This window comes from Perca fluviatilis, chromosome 1, assembly GCF_010015445.1.
Source record: "Perca fluviatilis chromosome 1, GENO_Pfluv_1.0, whole genome shotgun sequence".
Classification (NCBI taxonomy): Eukaryota; Metazoa; Chordata; class Actinopteri; order Perciformes; family Percidae; genus Perca; species Perca fluviatilis.
This window is the reverse complement of record NC_053112.1, coordinates 16,304,048-16,322,944: the sequence shown is the minus strand read 5'-3', so window position 1 is coordinate 16,322,944 and position 18,897 is coordinate 16,304,048. Positions and strand designations below refer to the sequence as shown.

At 40.2% G+C, this 18,897-nt stretch overlaps 1 protein-coding gene and 1 long non-coding RNA gene across 2 annotated transcripts; one reads left to right on the top strand and one right to left on the bottom strand.

The window, feature by feature from the left end:
* Positions 1-212: 212 nt before the first annotated feature.
* Positions 213-10,948, bottom strand: pld5 (phospholipase D family member 5). The gene is made up of 10 exons (XM_039799804.1): positions 10,830-10,948; positions 8,858-8,994; positions 8,417-8,600; positions 6,702-6,810; positions 6,119-6,246; positions 3,200-3,397; positions 2,042-2,193; positions 1,715-1,880; positions 1,461-1,551; positions 213-1,079 (listed from the first exon to the last, which is right to left on the bottom strand). Exons 1-10 carry the CDS (start codon positions 10,875-10,877, stop codon positions 823-825), a joined length of 1,470 nt encoding a protein of 489 aa, XP_039655738.1. The 5' UTR covers positions 10,878-10,948; the 3' UTR covers positions 213-822.
* Positions 7,058-11,016, top strand: LOC120558721. The gene is made up of 3 exons (XR_005639170.1): positions 7,058-7,213; positions 8,428-8,602; positions 10,947-11,016. It is a non-coding gene; the product is annotated as an uncharacterized LOC120558721 (long non-coding RNA).
* Positions 11,017-18,897: the final 7,881 nt, after the last annotated feature.

Here is an 18,897-nt window from a genome sequence, read left to right as displayed (position 1 = left end):
ATGTGTTGTGGGTGCAATTTGAGAAGATTATATAAAACACACTGATCTCATTAGATATGCCTGTCTGCATACTTACTGCTTTGATAAAAGGAAAATATGAACAATGGTTGGGCAGCACTATGTTAGTGTTAATGTGGGCCACTCTATGCTTTCCCAGCGAAGTGATGTTGAAATACACACCACAACAACAACAACAACAACAACAACAACAATTAGGAAAAAGATACATTTTATAAGTATGGATGACATTTTCAATGAGATGATAAACAGCTGTTGGCACATCTGTAAAACTAAGGCATAAGCTTGTGCAGTCAAGGAACTGAATTCATTACAATCAAGGACCGATATAGCATTAAAGTCCTAAATGCTATGCAAAAAAGTAATCAAAGTTTATAAAAAATACAAATTAAAACTAAACAAAAATAGTGCATCATCATTAAATACTAAATTTGATTTGTAAAGTTTGATGGGATATGGATTTGAATAAGTTTCACATAGAGAGCATATTGATTTTATAATCAGCATATTGCTTGTCCTAGCATATAGTTTGAATTTGAATATTTCTTTTCAATATTCATGCAGCATAGCGTGCTCATATAACAGTCAACATTGAATTAAGTAGTTAGATACTATTACTGTAACTTGCAGCGGTAGTGAGTCAAATTATTATTGTCTTTGTTGACTGTAATTGAATCTATTAAAATAACGTCACAAAATTAAAGTCTAATAGCTTAAGTCACATTCTTATATTGTGTACATGTGTTGTAAACTCTAGAGTATTCAGCCTCATGAGGCTTTAGGATATAGAAAGACATTCTGTGCTTATAAAGGGTTGTTCCACTCCTTTTCCTCCTTAGACTCCATGTGATCTTTGGCTTGTTGCAGGTTTCTGTATTTGCCCTGTTGACCTTTGTTTCCGTGTAGGCTCTTAGCGTAACGGGACCTCCAGTCTCTCTCAAAAGCAGCCTTGGCATGTTCCAGGATTGTCACTCCCCTGTCTTTAAGACTGTTTTTCATCTTGACCACCAGCCCAACTCCTGAATTAATAGCAAAGTCACTTCCGACCCAGTCATGGTTACCTGTGGACAAAAAGCTAACCTTAGATATTGTGTCTGCATACTCTAGAAATAATGACTTTGAGTTTCATTACTGTGCTTTCATCTTTATGTGTGTACAAAATGTATATACATTTTGGTGCTTATGTGTCTCAGTGTCTGTGTGTGAGAAAGAAAACATTTTTTATTTCTTTTGAAAAAAATACACTTCACTTTCTTGCTGAGAGTTAGATGAGAAGATTGAAACCACTCTGGTATCAATCTTCTCTTCTAGAACTCGACAATAAAGAGAATAAGCCTATTTCCCCAAAACCTCAAAGTGTTATTTGCTTTAAAGCATTAAAAAGTAGTGCAAAAAATTATATGTAAATTGAATTAGTTGCAAACACATTATACATTGCCTACCGATGTAAACAGCATTATCGGTCACCATGTACTTGTTGTGGTTGAGCCCATGTTGAATATCATCGTCTTGCTCCTTGTGACTAAAAAACCTCTGAAAAAAAAAAGAAATATGATCAACAAAATCCATGTGTAAGGAAACCACGTCCATTCTCTATTTTATACTTGCATAATAAATCAAGATAAACGTCCAGACGTTCACAGCAAATATTAAACTACATCTTTGATGAAACATATTTGGAGGAATAATCACGTACCACCTCCAATGAACAGTTGTTCAGCTGCATGCAGAGCGACTTGAGGGAGGTGACAAAGTTAAAGGTGAGGGGGTGAGTCTTCTTCCAGAAGCTTATCAGCAGGCGAACTCTGACTCCTCTCAGTACCACAGCCTCTCTGATCACCTCATCAATAGGTGACCAGTACCTGTTGATGCAACCATTGGAATGATAAAGACACCGTTTTACAATCTGAAGGCAATGACACATACGTACGGTTTGGTTCTTAAAGTTAAGTTACTGAAAGATTCGATTTCATTCAACCAAAAATGACAGTTTATAATGGAACCAATCTGAGTTCTGATGTACCTTGTGACCGAGGTTCCTCTGAAACTCCTGCTCACCAGAGGGAGGTAGTCCGTCACGGATATGAAGATAAATGTCTTTGCACTCTGGATGACTTGATAGATGGCATCTACATCTCTGGTGCGATCTTTAGCGCAGAAGATTTCAGGAGAGGTCTGCAGAAATGATACAAGCACTCAGACAAGTTTGTACCAAAAATGTAATAAAGATATAGGTGTCATTTTTTGGGGGGGGGGTGGAGATAGGTTCCCCCCAATAATCAAAACTGGCCAGTGCAACCCCGCAAATATCTAATAATAATTTCCTTTACATAATTAAAGACATTTGCACCATAACTTGATGCAGAAAAGGCACAAATTGTTGCAGAAAATTCACTACAATGAAGGAAATGAAGTGTTGTCATGTGATCAAAATTTAAATTTTGCTCAAAAGTGGAGATCTCAATCCAATGTTGAACCCAAGTTACGCCCTTGAATAAAGATAAAATCAAAGAACTGAAAGGTGGACAAAAATATGATTTAGATTCCTTTCAATATTTCATTTGTCCCAGTTCAACAAACAAAAGTCGACAACCGCACCTTTTGATTTACAACCGCGCTAAATTGTTACAATGATAAGGACAACATCATTAGAGTTTATAATTTTCCAAAATGCCAGATACAGTCTAACAACTTTGAGAAAGTAAAGGGCAAGAAAAACAACAAGGCACATTTCTCCAACCATGTATCACCACTCAAAGAAGCGAGGCACAAGAGCAGGTTGGAGTTACCAGCCGCTTGTGACAGCGTGACTCCATTAGTTCCTATAGGATGATAAATGTCCTAAATGCAACTGATAAGCGTCTTGTCGCTTAGAGGGCAACAAGATTCATTACTGTCAAATTAGGTTGAGGTACTGAGATATTCAGACTCAAGATGCTCCACAGCGTGATATTAACATGATTAATCACCCCCCTGCGTATGTCTGTTATTAGGTGGTAATGAAACTTTCATTAAGACATTCACCATCTAGTCCAGAGTCAGGAAATTGGTGCCTTAAGAGGAATATAAACCAGTCTGAGAATTTATTGCAGACACAACCTTTGGTTTGTGCATTTGGTATAGAGTCAATTTATGTGCTAACATAGAGTGAATACTGCTACATAACAAAGCCATTCCTCACAGACACGTAAGCAGCGGCCTCTGTGGCGTTGAATTGTAGCTCCAGGGCATCATGCCTCCCGTAGAGGGCTGTAACTCTCTTCGACCAGATGGAGGGGATGTAGTCCCTCTCATGGAGCTGCCGGTAAAATGAAAAGACTCGGTGGAGGTCCAGAGCCAGACAGCTGCAGTTATACACCACCACCCCCAGTTCTTTTCTCTGTGGGGTGTCAGAAAGGAGCACACAGGAAGAGGTGACGCAGCAGAAAAGTTGCGGTCTGAGTGTAAGTGTGCTCACTGGATAGACATGCCGCAATGTGAGAAAGGAAGTTAGATAAAAGGCAAAAGTGATGCTGATTTTAGAGTGAGAATAGTATTAGATTTGATAATCAAAAATAGTAGAAATCAGTGGTGGAATGTAACTAAGTAAATGTACTCAAATACTGTACTTAAGTACAAATATGAGGTACTTGTACTTGAGTCTTTTGTTTTCATGCCACTTTGTACTTTTACTCCACTACATTTCAGAGAGAAATATTGTACTTTTTAGTCCACTACATTCATCTGACAGCTTTAGTTACTAGTTACTTTACAAAGGACAATTCATGCACACAAAACACATGTAGTTTATAAAATATGATGTTTTATTATAAATTAAACTACCCAACAATATACAGGCCCACAAGTACAGTTGATTGTTTCCAGTTTATAAAATGTGAGGATTTTTCTGCCTTGAGTACATTTTCCTGATGATACTTACATACTTTTACTTAAGTAACATTTTCAATGCAGGACTTTTGTAAGTACTAAGAGTATTTTTCACAGTGTGGTATTATTATTTTTACTTAAGTTAAGGATCTGAATACTTCTACGACCACTGGTATAAATTGACAGCTAACGGCTCTGTGACGCAATAGGCACAGTGGTGCGTAATGATAACATAAGCATGCTAACATGCTTACAATGACAATGCTAACATGAGGATGTTATATCAGGTATATATTTACCATGTATGGTGAACAAAGTAAATATTATACATTATAGTTAGGCGTATTAGCATGTGATCATTTGCTAACTAGCACTAAACACAATAGCTGAAGTTTTATTGGGAATGTGATTTGTTTTGCAGGTCTTTATTGATAATAAAAAAAAGTATTGGACAAATTGAAATTTTGACTCCATGATGCGGCTAGATGAAAAATTGAGGAATCATCAAAGTCATCCTGAGGGGGACATTACTGTGTGTAACATATTTAAAGACATCCATCCAATAGTTGTTGACATTTCACTCAAAACCACAAATATCAGCCTCATGGTGGCGCTAGAGGAAAGGTCTGGGGGGGGTTTTGTTCTACGAGATAAAATACTAAAGTAAATACCCCACTCATGAATTTTGAAGATTTTACACGTCTTAAAAAGGCTGTGGCTAAATGAGACTACAGAAGTTGTCGGGGACATTAAACGTTTTCACGCTGAATGCGTAAAATCAAATTACAAGTTGAACGCTCAGTGGTGGTGATGTTGAATTCATGCGACCGTGGTGTAGTTTGTTTATAGCCTTATAGCCTAACGTTAGCTTTTTACTTCTGCCATTGCATTCATGCTTCAAAATGTCAACATTGATGCATCTGATTTTTATTTTTAATTATGTTTTATTCATTTTGTTTGTCTGGTCTCTATAGGCGAAATATGTATTTAATTAGGTGATGTTGGTGTTTTATGTTTGTATTCAATTGGAATGTAATTCTAGTTGTTGTAAACAAGACAATAATGTAATGTGATTTTATCTAGCGCACAAGTATTTATATTTGTATTTAATGTCATGCTCATGTTAGGATGCCTATCATTGTTTTTAAGGGAGCCTATTGTAACATCTGGCCAGGGACTGCAGATGAAAACTAGCCTTTTGGCTAATTCTGGCATATTTACAGAACTGTTTATTAATATGCACTGTCCCTGACAAATAAAGATTCAATTAAATTAAAAATCCTAAAAGTGTAAGTATCATAAACAATTTTCTGCAATAATCCAAAAATACCATGAATGGCTTTTTGTGGAGGGAACCAAGGCAATGCTATTTTCTGGGTTGACCTACAAAAATATGCCATCCTTGCAGCACTTATTTTTCCTGATTTATCCTCTGGGCAGATTGGTACATGTACAATATAATTGCAATCCATTCAATCATTGAGATATTTCAGGTCTGGACAAAAGCATTGCTTACAACAGCGAAACATTTGTTCTAAATATATTCTATTCTGGTCATTAATTACACAGCAGAAATATGTTTTGTGTTTGTTCCATTGTTTCCAGAGGGAAACAAACAGAGGTATTAGTTTATCCTACCACCATGTATGTATGGCGAATTTCTGACCCGTTCCCTTTTTGTCTTTCTTCTTACCTGCCGTTCTGTCATTTGTGTGTGTGTGTGTTCACACCACACCTACATTTATATATGTGTCCCTTTCTATCCCTCTGGCTGTTAATTACACCAAACAGTAGTTCTACTTCCAGCCAGTGTTGAAGCCTGAAAAGTGCCAGGCAATCACTTCAAGTAGTAGTATGCTAATACTCCTTGGTTGCTCCTCTATTGTGAATTACATAGTAAATGCAAAGTGAAATGCTACTACGTTTTTCTGGCCCGCCTCAGACAGCAATCTTAAATCATCCCTGGTGCCCATTAAGAGCTGCTTGAGTAATTGCATTAAAAAGGTACAGGTGTATAGCGGAACTAATCCAGACTCTGTGTTACGTTTTAAGTCCCTGTGGGGTGCAAATGTTATAACTTTATTTAAATTTGTTCAGCTTTTATTTCTGAGTGACCAAAATTTACTGTAGCCAGAAAATAACTGCCGACCTGACCACACCTGACTGCAGTGGCTCATTCATCCTCTGGTCTGATTTTATTCTGCACACTCATGTTGTCGATGTCTGTTGTTACCTTGGAAAGTGACCTCCAATCCATGTCAGCGCTCCCGATGTAAATGTGCTTCCGATCCACTATCCAGAATGAGGAATGTAGTCCTCCTCTGGTAAGAGCTGTCATATTAACAAAATGAACCTCAGCATCTAGATAACGTGAGACAGACAGAGAGTGGCAATAGTGTGAAAAGTTTGAAAGATTGAGATGGAGAGAATCGTTCAAATAGGCCAACTGGCCTTGGACTGGCTGACGGCAAGGCAGGCAGGCAGCCTGAGAGGTAGCTTTGAAAGGAGACCAGCCAGGTACATTTGCACATTCATGATTTTTTGACCTTCATTGTAAAGTTTGGCAGACATGACGGTTGTCTGGCCTTTCCTGTGGAGCTGCTGGATGGAGCTGCACGCTGTAAATGAGCCTACAGCTGCCAACTTAAAACACTTATAAAAGTGTCATAGAATACATGGGAAATTTCTTTTGAAAACTGGTTTGTGCACAGGAAATGTTGTCAAGTGAGTTGTTAGGAGCTATAAATCTTCATTCTGGAAGGTTACAGTGGCATAGTGCATTACTTTTATAAAATGGAAATATGACAGCCACTCACTGTGTGCTGCCAAGGTCTTCAGTTCAGCAGAGTTAGTCAGACTGCTGGCAATCTTCAATTTAATCCCACGAGATTTCAGGCTGAGCAGTCGCTGGAACAACAGCTGACCCTGAGGAAGAGAGTGATGTTCTGTGGTTGAGCAGCGTTTCCGGATGTCTTTTCTAAGGGCGCTACTTAGATCTTAACAAAACTAACTTCACTTAAAAGAATAAATACAGTTCTTCTAGAAAATAGTTGCATTTAAATGTGCAATATGTAATATGACAGCTGGTGTTTAAAATAGTTACTGCAGTACTTAATTCAAAATACTAGAGAGAGTCGTCTCCCCCCGCCCCCTCCTCTCCAGACTCGAAGGTTGCCGTGCTGAGATCGCAGCTTCAGGACATAGCTACTTCACAGCACAGTGGAGTAGCTAACGTTAGATGCTGGCTATATTGGCAGTCATAAAAGCCTGTGATCATGCGGAGCTCTGTACCCAACCGACAGACATGCTTTTTCATCTTAGAATTATGGTAGGAACCGCTAAAAATAACACTACTTTGCCGTCCTCTCCACCCGACTGACAGACACACTTGTGTTGACCTATGTTATTGACTTCGGGTCAAATTGACCCGTTTTAAATTTTTGTTTTAAATCAGAAAATATGGAATGTAGAAATAAGCGCTGAAAATGTGTAGAACAAAAATGTAACAATTTAAATCATTGGAAAAAGCAAAAACAAACTGTGAAAAAAAGGCGTCAAAACGTCCTTTTTTTCAAGGTTGACGGGAAGACAACACAAGGGTTAAGATAGGAACCGCTAAAAATAACACCACCTTGCCGTCCTCTCCACCCGACTGAACACACTTTATTGGCTTAGAATTATGGCAACAATCGCTAAACACATTGATAACTCACGGTCCACCCGATTTACAGCCTCCCTCTCTTGGCTTAAAATAACTCACTGTTGTCGGCTACGGCCGCTGAACAGGCTACACGCAAGCTGTGGCCCGCTTGCCTGGTCCTCCGGTAACGTTAGCATTTAGCAGGGTTAGCATGGCAGCATTAGCCAGGACTAATGGCTGACCTGGCTAATGCTGCTAATTCTGCCGCCGGCTGCTCATAGAGACCAATAATGTTATTTCTCCAGGTCAGAGGACGGCTCGTTTTGATGAAAATGAGTTTGTAGCTCGTCGTTAACCTTACTACTTTAGGAAAGATGTGTCGTTTGTGATTTAATAACATTTCGCTATGGAGAATTGATCCCAGAAGTTCGAATCTGTGAATATCTTTCTAATTTTGCTTATGTTTATAAAACCGAGAGCACAGATTATGAATCTGTGCGCACGGTTTAGTTTTTTTTTTTAATCAGCTGACCCCAGGGGGGCTCCGTACGTTACAGCTGTAGCGCGCTGGGTTAACGTTTTCACAGGTATATCTGGCAACCGGCCTGGCTGTCAAACCGGGCAGTTGATAAGCCACACAAACAGAAATTACGTATGGAACGGAAATTTCAAAAGGAGAAACATTAGCATAGTTGTCAGAAAAGATAGTATTTCAACTTAGAATGTTTCCTTAATATCTGATGACGCATTGGGGTCATTTTTGGATTTATTACAGTAAATATATTACATATTGGACCTTTTAATCTTAAAGAACACCTGGGAAATGCAGAAGGTTCAAGCTCTGCAGGAATGTATTAGGGAAATATTAAGACTGAAGATCTGATTTTGTACCTGTTTGGCAGTGCTTGGCGTTGTTTCCAGGTCCCAGGGGTTTAAGGCCCAGACAGGTGACACAACCTCAACTGAGTGCTTTGCCTGGTCCAACAATGTATGAAAGCCAAAAGAGAGAGGGAGGTGGTGTCTGCCATTCGTGGGGAGTGAGAGGTCATCTGGAATATTCTCCGTGAGCACGATGCTGTAAGTAAAACCTGCTTTTGTGAGTTTTTGGAGCATTAAAGTGGAACTCAAAATTTTACACATCATCTGTTTACATGTCTTTAGGAGCACCACTGCATGTACAAAAATGTTTAGTCTTATGAATGAAGATATAGATACTTTAGAGATACTGAATGAATCACTGTTTGTTAATATTTTGCACTATACATGAATGCGAACCTTATTTTTTTTTTTTGCCTTGTTATGTTATCATGTCACACTTGCAGAGCATCTTACCTGCAGTCTCTGCTACAGTTTTCCTCTGTGATACCGTCCTCATCGTCCCCCCAAATGTCCACTGAGGAAAAAATTAGCACCACCAGTACAGCACAGCAGCAGAGAAGGGCAAAGATGGCAATGCACTTCTGTTGGGTCTGAAGGACGAGTAAGACACATTTAGCTAAAGTCAGACTTCATTTTTGTGAAGGATGCATGACTGTAGAGCTCAACTCTCCCCCATGTTGTTATACAGCAGGTTAACAACTCGCAGTGAAGACATTGACATGGTTTTGGGTGGTGTACAAAAGGGAAATCAGCCGTTAAATGCCATTGTCCTCATTCAATATCATTGATTAGAGGTTAAGATTCATGATCGATACAACAACTTCTTCTTCTGACTGTAGAAACTCTTGATTTGACAACCAGGCCGCAAAGGAATTCTAAGCCCTGGAGCAACCCCCCCCCCCAGTTTCACAAATCCTACTTTATGCCACGGGGCATAGGACAAGTGAGGTGGAACACAACTCCAGCTGAAGGCAAACTGATACACACTAAAGCCCAACTATATGGAATATTGGAAAGTCTGGTGTATGCTTTTCGGTATACTGCCTGTCTGCTTTGTTGTCGAAGTGAATCCCCAGCTGAAAGGGATTTTATGACCTCTGTGCCAGCATGGATACGCTCAATGTTGCATTTATGACAAGCAATTTTAAAGGCTATATAATTGTGCATGTACAGTATGTGTGTGGCTGTATATGGTATACTGGATGTAATAAGGGAGTGAGAGGAGAGTGACAGTCAGTGGGGTCAGTGGTTATGAAGCAGCAGCCTTATTACCCTGATCCTGCCCGAGGATTCTTGATTTCCACTGTTTTAAAAGTGCAGTTAAGCACTTCTGTTTTGCTTACGACTACAGATTTTCCCCATCTCATTCCCTGCCCTGTTTGGCTGTTGGTTTCTTGAGCTGTCAACACATCACATTACATATTCTTTTTTGTTGCGTTCAATCCATCAAATGAATCGTATCTCGCTTATTACTTTGCGAGCATAAGCAGGGATCTTTCTCAGACAGATGACTCCCACAGCTACAACTTTGTATAAAATGTGACTATTAAACAAAAAGAGGTTCACAATTCAGCACCAAGTCAGAGAGAAGATGGGACTCAGAGGGTATTTGTCAACTTCATTTCCCACTCCTCTCCACACTGTCTGTCTCAGGCAATGAGGCTGAAAGACTAGTGGCAGAAGGATGCATCTCACACTCCCTCTGCTGTCCACTGAGACCACTGAGCTCTTCGTCACATTTAGCAGAGTTAAGGACCATGCTTGACTTGTGGATGTGGACATGGCTGCTTGGAAATAAAGCCTCATGATACAGAATGAGACTGACAGAGTGAGACCGGTCAGTCAACTTACAGATGATGCAGTGAGATTCAATATTTCCTTGACACAATAACACACACACAATGGGTTTCTACAGCTGTTTTCAGTACAGTCAAAATACCCTTACAGTAAGGTTATATATATATATATATATATAAAACCTTAAACAAAGTATTAGCTGGTTCCATTCAAATGTATTGATTTTCACTGTGGTAATTATGAATGTCTAACAAGCAATTTCAAGACGTCCGCTTGGGTTCTGGGAAATTGTAATGATAATTTCTTTCCCTATTTTCTGACAATTTAAAGACATGTATATGATATGTGTGCATTTTCTTCTTTTAATTGTTGAATATCATTGTAAATTGAATATCCATCAGGAAGTTGAAGATGCCCGTTAGGCACTATGAAATTGTCACAGACAAATTTCTGACATTTTACAGACTGATTAATCTATTATTCAAATAGAAAATGTCTTAATGAATTGATAATTAAATCGTCAAAGCAAGAAAAGCCTAAGGCAAACATGCAATAAAGTCCCACCAACAGACAAAAGTGAGAATAGTGTCACAGTGCAGCGAGTGTAGTTGAGGGCTGTAAACATCACCTTCAAGGGCTCCTGTGTGGTCGGTCCCGCCATGAGAGCAGCACTCATTCAAACTTCTCCGACAGGTGTGGAAACTGCAGCTCAGTCACACATCTTTGTCTGTCTGTCAACACTCAGCCCGTCCCACTCTGATGTCTTCACTCTATGCCGCCGTCTTCATCCTGCTGGTTCCTCACTGTCCTGGAAGGTATGTGTGTGCACCTCGAGTCCTGGTCCGTCTCATGTCCTGACATGGTTCTTCCAGCCTCTGACGTGTGCTGCTCACTCTCTGCTTCTCGGTGGAGGTAGTGAGAGAGATGTTGAAAGACCAACCCCTCTCATTCAAATGGCCAATAAAGAGCAGTAGCTCCGAGCCCCAGCACCCCCCTCCCTCCTCCTCCTATTCCACTCCTCCCTCCTCTTCCTCTATCTTCCTCTTTTATCTGCCTTGTGAACAAAACTCATCTGGCAGAAAGCAGTGGGACTTGGCTTAGAGGGGAGGGATGCTGCAACATGCCACTGGTGATCCACTGTGCGTTACAGCTGACACACACACACACACATGCAGCAAAGGCAAAATAATTTAAAACAGCTTTATATCTGCCATTAATAACTTAAACTGTAAGTCAGCAGTATTGTCTGCTTTAATCCCCACTGTTTAAATTACTGTAATAAATGTTCTTTTCAATAATTTACCAGATTCCAGAGCACTCATTCATGTTTCACTGCCGCGTATATAGCTTCAAATCGAAAGCTCTGCCGCTTTCTGTTGCACAGAAGTACATTAAAGGGCCTCAATGGGGGGAAATGTAATATGCAACAGTGTCTTCCTCCATTTTATTTTCCCCAACCCTTTTCTCACAGATGAATATAGCAGAAAACAACATATGCTGCTGCTGACTGCAGGCAAGCTGCTGCTGTGTTTATGAGTCCTGCACTGTACAGGGAGTAAAGGAAGGACCTAATGGGGGACAAGAGAGAAACAAGGGAATGATAGAAGGAAGGTGAAAGAGTTTCTTTTCATTTTAAGTTTACTTGGTTGTGACTTTTGAAATAGTTACAGTAGTACTCAACCGAACTTGAAGACTACTGGATGGATTGCTATGAGATTTGGTATATTAATGTCTCCCTCAGGAAAAAATTTTATAAATGTGGTGTTCCTCTGATTTTTCACATTTGAAATTGTCCAATTCTCAGATGACCAAATACCTGCAAAACTAATGACATTCCCATCGGCCTCAGCTATGGTTTGTGCTTAGTGAATCTGGTAGATGGATGGAGAATGGCAATGCAAAGACCTGGGGGAGTAAAAAGTGGCTGGACACAAGGACTGAGGGGCAGACTAAGTAAAATAACGTATGTGATGTAACAGGAAAGTAAGTCATCAATGCAGGATGTGGTGACAATGGGCCAACGCCCTATAACGACCAGTTGGACTAAGTGTTGCATTTACAAAAGCAAACGTGACTGGCTAGAGTGCGGACGTAATGATTGTGTGCGGGGCCCTTTGACCTTTTAGCGGAAGTAGCGTAGGCAGTAACGAAATCTAAACACAAGTGGTCAGCTGGAGACGCATGATAGACAATGTGTATCGGTAGTCTGCTAGTGTTCGGATCACCAAAACGCATTTTAAAACCAAGTGTAAACAGAGTCTTGTTACATTCAGTTCAGCCAGGAACGCTCTCGGCATAGATTTAACCATTTATTGCAACAAATGGAAATACAGTTATGCTTGGCGCTGAGGGCTCCACTCTTGACAATGCTCCCTGGAACAGCCAAGCAGCATGCCATGCTGAAACAGGTAGCACCATGCAGAAACAAAAAAAAAGAGTGAGCCAAAAGAAAGACATTGAAAACCCTTTGAAACTTTGAGTCATGTTAGGACTCTGAACTAGGAAGGTGGAGGCAAAACGTTGCCAGCAGCAGCAGTGAGTGAAGCAGCGTCAGTGTAGCAGGGATCAGTGAGGAGGGGGTCACATTAAAAAGGGCCGCCATGATGTGAGAATGGCTGGGGTTGGTTTGTGTCTGATAGAAATGATAATTCAATCAGCGAGCGCATGACTTCCGTGTCCTGTATGAACTAACGCTAAGCTTAATTATATTAATCTAATTCACACACTCATAAATAAATGTGTATGTTTTATCAATGAAACTGATGATTTGTCAGTGTAATTGAAAGAGTATAGAGTAAGTATGTTTTTTATTTATAAAGCCTTGTGGAGCACTGTGTGAGATTCCAGAGTGATATTGGTAGCAACAAGGAACAAAGTCATGGCAGTGAAACCTGCTGTGTTTATTTGAGGCAGGTGCCCTCTGCACGTCACCCTGCCTGTGAGCGCTAAAGAGAGAGCAAGAGACAGAGACAAAGGGGACAAAAATGTTTGGACCACTTCCCAGGAGAGGTGAATATTCCTAAAGCTGCACATACAGTATACAAACACACTTTCAAAACAGGATGGGATGTTCACTGTCCCCCTGACCATCCTAAACACAGACCATCAGCTGAGACTGAACCACAGCGCGGTTTTAGCTGAGCAACGACATGAACGAGATCCCCGGCTTAACGGTCAGCAGCGGTCACAACGGAAAATTGTTGACATAAACAATTTACCCTCTGCACAGTCACCACCATGAATGTCTGAAATGCCTACCAGTCCATTTTCCTTTCCTTATAATTGATAGCTGTAAGAACTCTTGACTTGATCTCTATGCTTTTCAAGCGCCGCTGTTTTTAGGAGAGCAGTTCAGAGGTCACGGCAGCCATTACAGTTTATTCCTCTTCCCTTATCTGATAATGTAAAGCACAGTTCTCCAACACAGGAGACCAATTGCAAATAGTCCTTATCTTTAAAAGCCACACTGCAAGGATCATTCAGACTTTACACACAAATGAGCAAATTATTATACAATGGGCCTAAACCAGGTAATAGCTTTTATGCTATGTGTGTGTGTGTGTGTGTGTGTGCGCGCGCTGGTGGTAGAAGAACCCTAGGGTCTATACTTTTACTAGGTTTGGTCATTACTTTTTTACTACAAGAATTGGAACTGGATCATGTCTTTTTAGTAAGGTTTGATTACATTGTTTCAACATAATTTTAATGATGCCAAAAGTATGTAGTTAGGTCCTACTTCATGTACCGAGACATCCACAAAACTTTCACTTTTCAACCCAATTTCATCTAGAAACCTAGATGTTGGTTTTGACCTGCAAATCACCTATCCCCTACCCATCCAAACACGCCCTTTAAGAGACAATGAAGGACGCCTCAATGTATAGTTTCACCTGCACACCAAAAGATCAACAGCAGGTCTCCATGTGTGCACAGGACGCAAGCTTATTTTTACAGTCTATGGTGCTGAGTGAAGGCTGACAGGTCGCAACGCCACGGGAGACAGCTAGGCCACATGCCAAATGGACTGTGGATGGGGTGCAGATAGGGATCCAGCGGTGAGAAATGACCCAGTTAGATTGTCTTGTTCAGAAAGCTCCATTAGTGAGTCTCTGTTCACAGCCTTGTGCTGGAGCTAGCTCAGCCTCTGCAACCAGGAGTTTAACATGGTTAAAAGAGAGAAGTTGAGAAATTGATTCATTGATTTATTCACGACTAAGCACTTGCTGGATGAAAAAAAACAAGAAAAAAAACATAGAAAGCACTCCAAATTATTGACAATCTTCCCCATTTTCTTTCTTTTTCCATTTCTTAATTTCATATATAAAAAGGCTTATCTGCTTATATATGCTGTTGAAAAAAATGTGATGGAGGAACCCATTGATATTTGTCGTAAAACAAAAAAGTTATAATAAAAAGATCATTAAAAATGAAGAATTATGACCTTAAAATGCAATCAAATGTTGCAGGATTTGGGAAAACATTTTTTTAATTTAAGAACGTTTTCAGGCTATCCACAGCCTATATTTCTTATACCAAATTGGTGAAGATTGGATTAAATGTGTAGGATCATAATTATAACATACATTTAATGAACAATAATTTGTCCTTAGAATTTAGTTTATCTGCTGTTCAGGATTTATGACCACATAAAGTGCTTTATAAATGACAACACAGTGGTACTACCTACACCAAAAACTAGTCAATACTTTGCAGATGGCCTAATGTTCCACCATATTTGACTGTAAACCTGCTTTTGAGATATTCTGCTAACCAACTAACTAACATACTGGACAGAAAACATAACCTCTGCGGAAGGATAATAAAATGAAGAAAACCTCTATAAAACTATTCATGTGAACAGTCACATTGATACAAATTATAAAGCTACAGATTGAGGCAACCTGTGGTTGCACTTTTCCTGAGGCAGCTTTGGTTCCCCTCCATACATCATTGCTTGCATTTTTTGGCTAATCCCTCCCTTCAACCTCCTCCTCCATTCCTCCTCCATCTCTCTCTCTCTGTCTCTCTCTCTCTCTTTCTCTCAAAAGTTGAGGTTTACAAATACTAAAAAATATATCCAAAATATAAAAATTGAAAAGAAACTGTATGTTCTGTAAATTAAGATTGTAGGATTATTAGTGTGTGTCTTTGTTTGTGTACGTGTGTGTGTGTGTGTGTGTGTGTGTGTGTGTGTGTGTGTGTGTGTGTGTGTGTGTGTGTGTGTGTGTACTGGGTGTGTGGCAGCAGTGAAGAAAGTGGTAATCAATTCTCATTGGAGGCAACTGAGCTCAATTGAACACTTCTCCAGCAGCAATTCTCCAGAGTCGAGGCTGATGCACCACAGGCATGCAGAATGAAAGGGTTTCCAGTGGCTGAAACTAATGCCAGGCCCACAGGATGACATGTTGCATATTGGACAATGTGGCTGGTGAATAATAGAATGGCTTTTACACACTTTTGATACTCTCGGACATACTTTAAGATACTTTACATATTCAATTTTATATAATGGTATTTGTTGCAGCATGCCCCTTTTCAATTTCCAAGCCTTGGATTTCCAAGTCAACTTGGATTCCCTTCTAAAAAGCAGATTTACTGTTAATTACATTATGATGTTTGAGAGGTATCTGACAGTTATTTCTGCTGTTCCAGCAAGTCTTTGCGTTGTAGAAAGGTGGATGCAGAGAAGCCCTGCTGTTGGGCAGCACTGTAGCTGCTGCTTTTCATTTGGGAAACACAGGCAGGAGTGCTGGGGGGGGGCTCCTCTTGCCCCCTCGACCTTGGATCATCTGACAGTTCCATTGATGACCTGTGTACTACTGTCTACTGGAGTACAGACAGTATGACACACACACACACACACACACACACACACACACACACACACACACACACACACACACACACACACACACACACACACACACACACACACACACACACACACACACACTCACAGCCAAGCCCACAATAGAGATGCTGTCACTTACATTTCTATCTATCTTTCAGTAGCTGAATCAGCCACTATTGGTTTCTGTGCTGTCTGAACTAGAGCATGTCTGTTTGTGGCCAGAGCACCAATGCATCCTCACACTCCCACACACACGTGTGTGTGTGTGTGTGTGTAGTACAGTCTCCCAGGGAATGGGCTTCTGTGGGCTTATACACGGGGTGGAGGTGCAACAGGAGCTGCTGCGCTGGACAAGACAGCAAGAAGCAGACAGTGGACAGTAATCTGATTGAGAAAAGTGTGAGGAGACTATCAGACATGAAGACACACACACACACACACACACACACACACAAACACAAACACACACACACGCACACACCCACTGTGTGAGATCTAATTTCTCCCATTTGCACCTCACATACAGAATACTGATACTGGCAGAGACAGAGTGTCCTGAAGCACTGTAGCCTCACCTTAAGAAACCTTTTGGCACAGGTCGAGAGACGCCATATGCCTGCTCTGATCATACTCTACAGAGCTAAACATGCGGAAGCGATGCTCATGGGACGACATGTACACGTCTCCATCCTCAAAGTCAAACAGACGTGCCTGCAGACATAAAAACAAAAAAAAACAAAAGTATTACTGTGTTATTTTTAGGATATTTCTTCTAATCAAAAGATTTTACGGCGGCATGCATCTCAAAAGAGATTACAAAATTACAGCAACAAAACAGCAGGAGAGCAGGAGACTATGCAATCAAAGGAGTAGTTATTTTATTAATATTACATCACTGACAATATTAACATCAAATTAAGTTTATTATGTGTGTGTGGTGGTCATAATGTCATATTATATGAAAAGTGCAGGCTATAATAAAAGGTACAAAATTTACTTTTACAATTTAACCAGCAGATTTAAATAATCCCTATAGGTGTTCATTTGCCCCAATGATTATAGTTTGAATGTGACTTCCTCATCTGTGAAGAGAAAACTCTCTGGCCTCTTACACAGACACCCAAATCTGAACTGCTTTTGAGCGTATATAACGGGGAGATCCATCTATTCCTGGCATCAACTCTCTGCATTTAGCTCTCCATGATTATAAACAGTCAGCACCTCTGGCACAGTACAATAAAAGGAGGAAAGGGGCACGCACACACACACACACACACACACACACACACACACACACACACACACACACACACACACACACACACACACACACACACACACACACACACAAGGGGGACTGGTGATTTTTATAGCAAGCACAATTTACATTATGGTTACAAAAAGGTGCTGGTGTAAGAAGAATTGACTTTGCAGCACTGTTCTAATTCAAAACATAAATGCCCCTGTGGCCACCGTGTCAATACCAGCAGAGCGATACGTAGTCTAAGATTCATTAATTCAGCGGCTGGGTTAGCTCAGTTGGTAGAGCAGGCGCACGTATATAGAGGCAGCCCTTTGCTGCATGTCATTCCCCCTCTCTCTCCCCTGTCATGTCTTCATCTCCTGTGAAAATAAAGGCCTAAAAACGCCCCCAAGAAATAATCTTAACAAAAAAAAAAAAAAAAATAGATTAATTAATTCAGGAGTTGTGGAGCATTTTAAAATGAGACTTTTTTCTATTGTCGTGTTCTCAGTCCTGAAACAGAAAATGTTCCCATATACTAAGAACATCCCTATGGGTGCTCTCAGTGTCATCTATAATAACATCTTTCCCCATTCATTGTCTATAGAGAGCCGAAATCCCTAAGACAAACTATTTCCTGGTCCCGATCGATTTGTGCCTTGGATTACACTTATGATGTTTTTCAAAATAAAAAAAAGATTTTACATGTCAAGAATGAGCATTTCCACACAAATTTCAGTTTTTGTGTCCTGTTTTTTTGATTTGGGAGAGAGTTTTCAATGCGGGTAGGCAGATGTTACCTTCAAACAGAGCCACGCTAGCTGTTTCCCTCTGCTTCAAGACTAAGCTAACCAACAGCTGGCTACAATCAATCTCAGTGGTACCACTCAGACTAGCCACATTGCCAGACCTATCTCCACAGCGCTGATACCTGAGTGGTATCACTCTTCTTATTTTAATTCTCAGCAAGAAAGCAAATAAGCGTCCTGACCAAAATATTAAACTGTTATTCAACATTTTTTTACATTGAGGTGGCTGATTTTTCAGCTTTTCAACAGTTACAGTAAGGTCAATCAGGCATTTCATTTGATGGACTGTACTTAACTGTTTATGAACTACTTCTGGATTCTGGAGTGGATTCAACTTGCTGACCAAGCATTTTTGCCTTATCCGGTTGTTCTCCTCCCCAAAGCCCATACGTTATGATGGTATATCAATGAAGAGGTGCCGAATATGTAAAATACCTTCAGTATCCTGCACACACACAGCGCAGAGCCATACATCTTATTCACTCTGAGGCCGCATAGGTGCTAAATCCTCAATGACAGTTCAAATTACACTGAATAGTGCATAGGGCACATGCTGTGCATCACCTTATATTCATATGATATTTGAATTTGTCCGCATGAGCAAATAAACACATCCTTCTTGTCAGAATCAGAATCAGAAAGGGCTTTATTGCCAAGTATGTTTTTTACACATACAAGGAATTTGTCTTGGTGTTGTTGGTGCATGTCACATTCTCTAGATGTAAGGAGGTCCAGACTAACAGCTACGAGACAAAAAATAGCTGCAGTGATATGAATATTTTATTTGTATGCA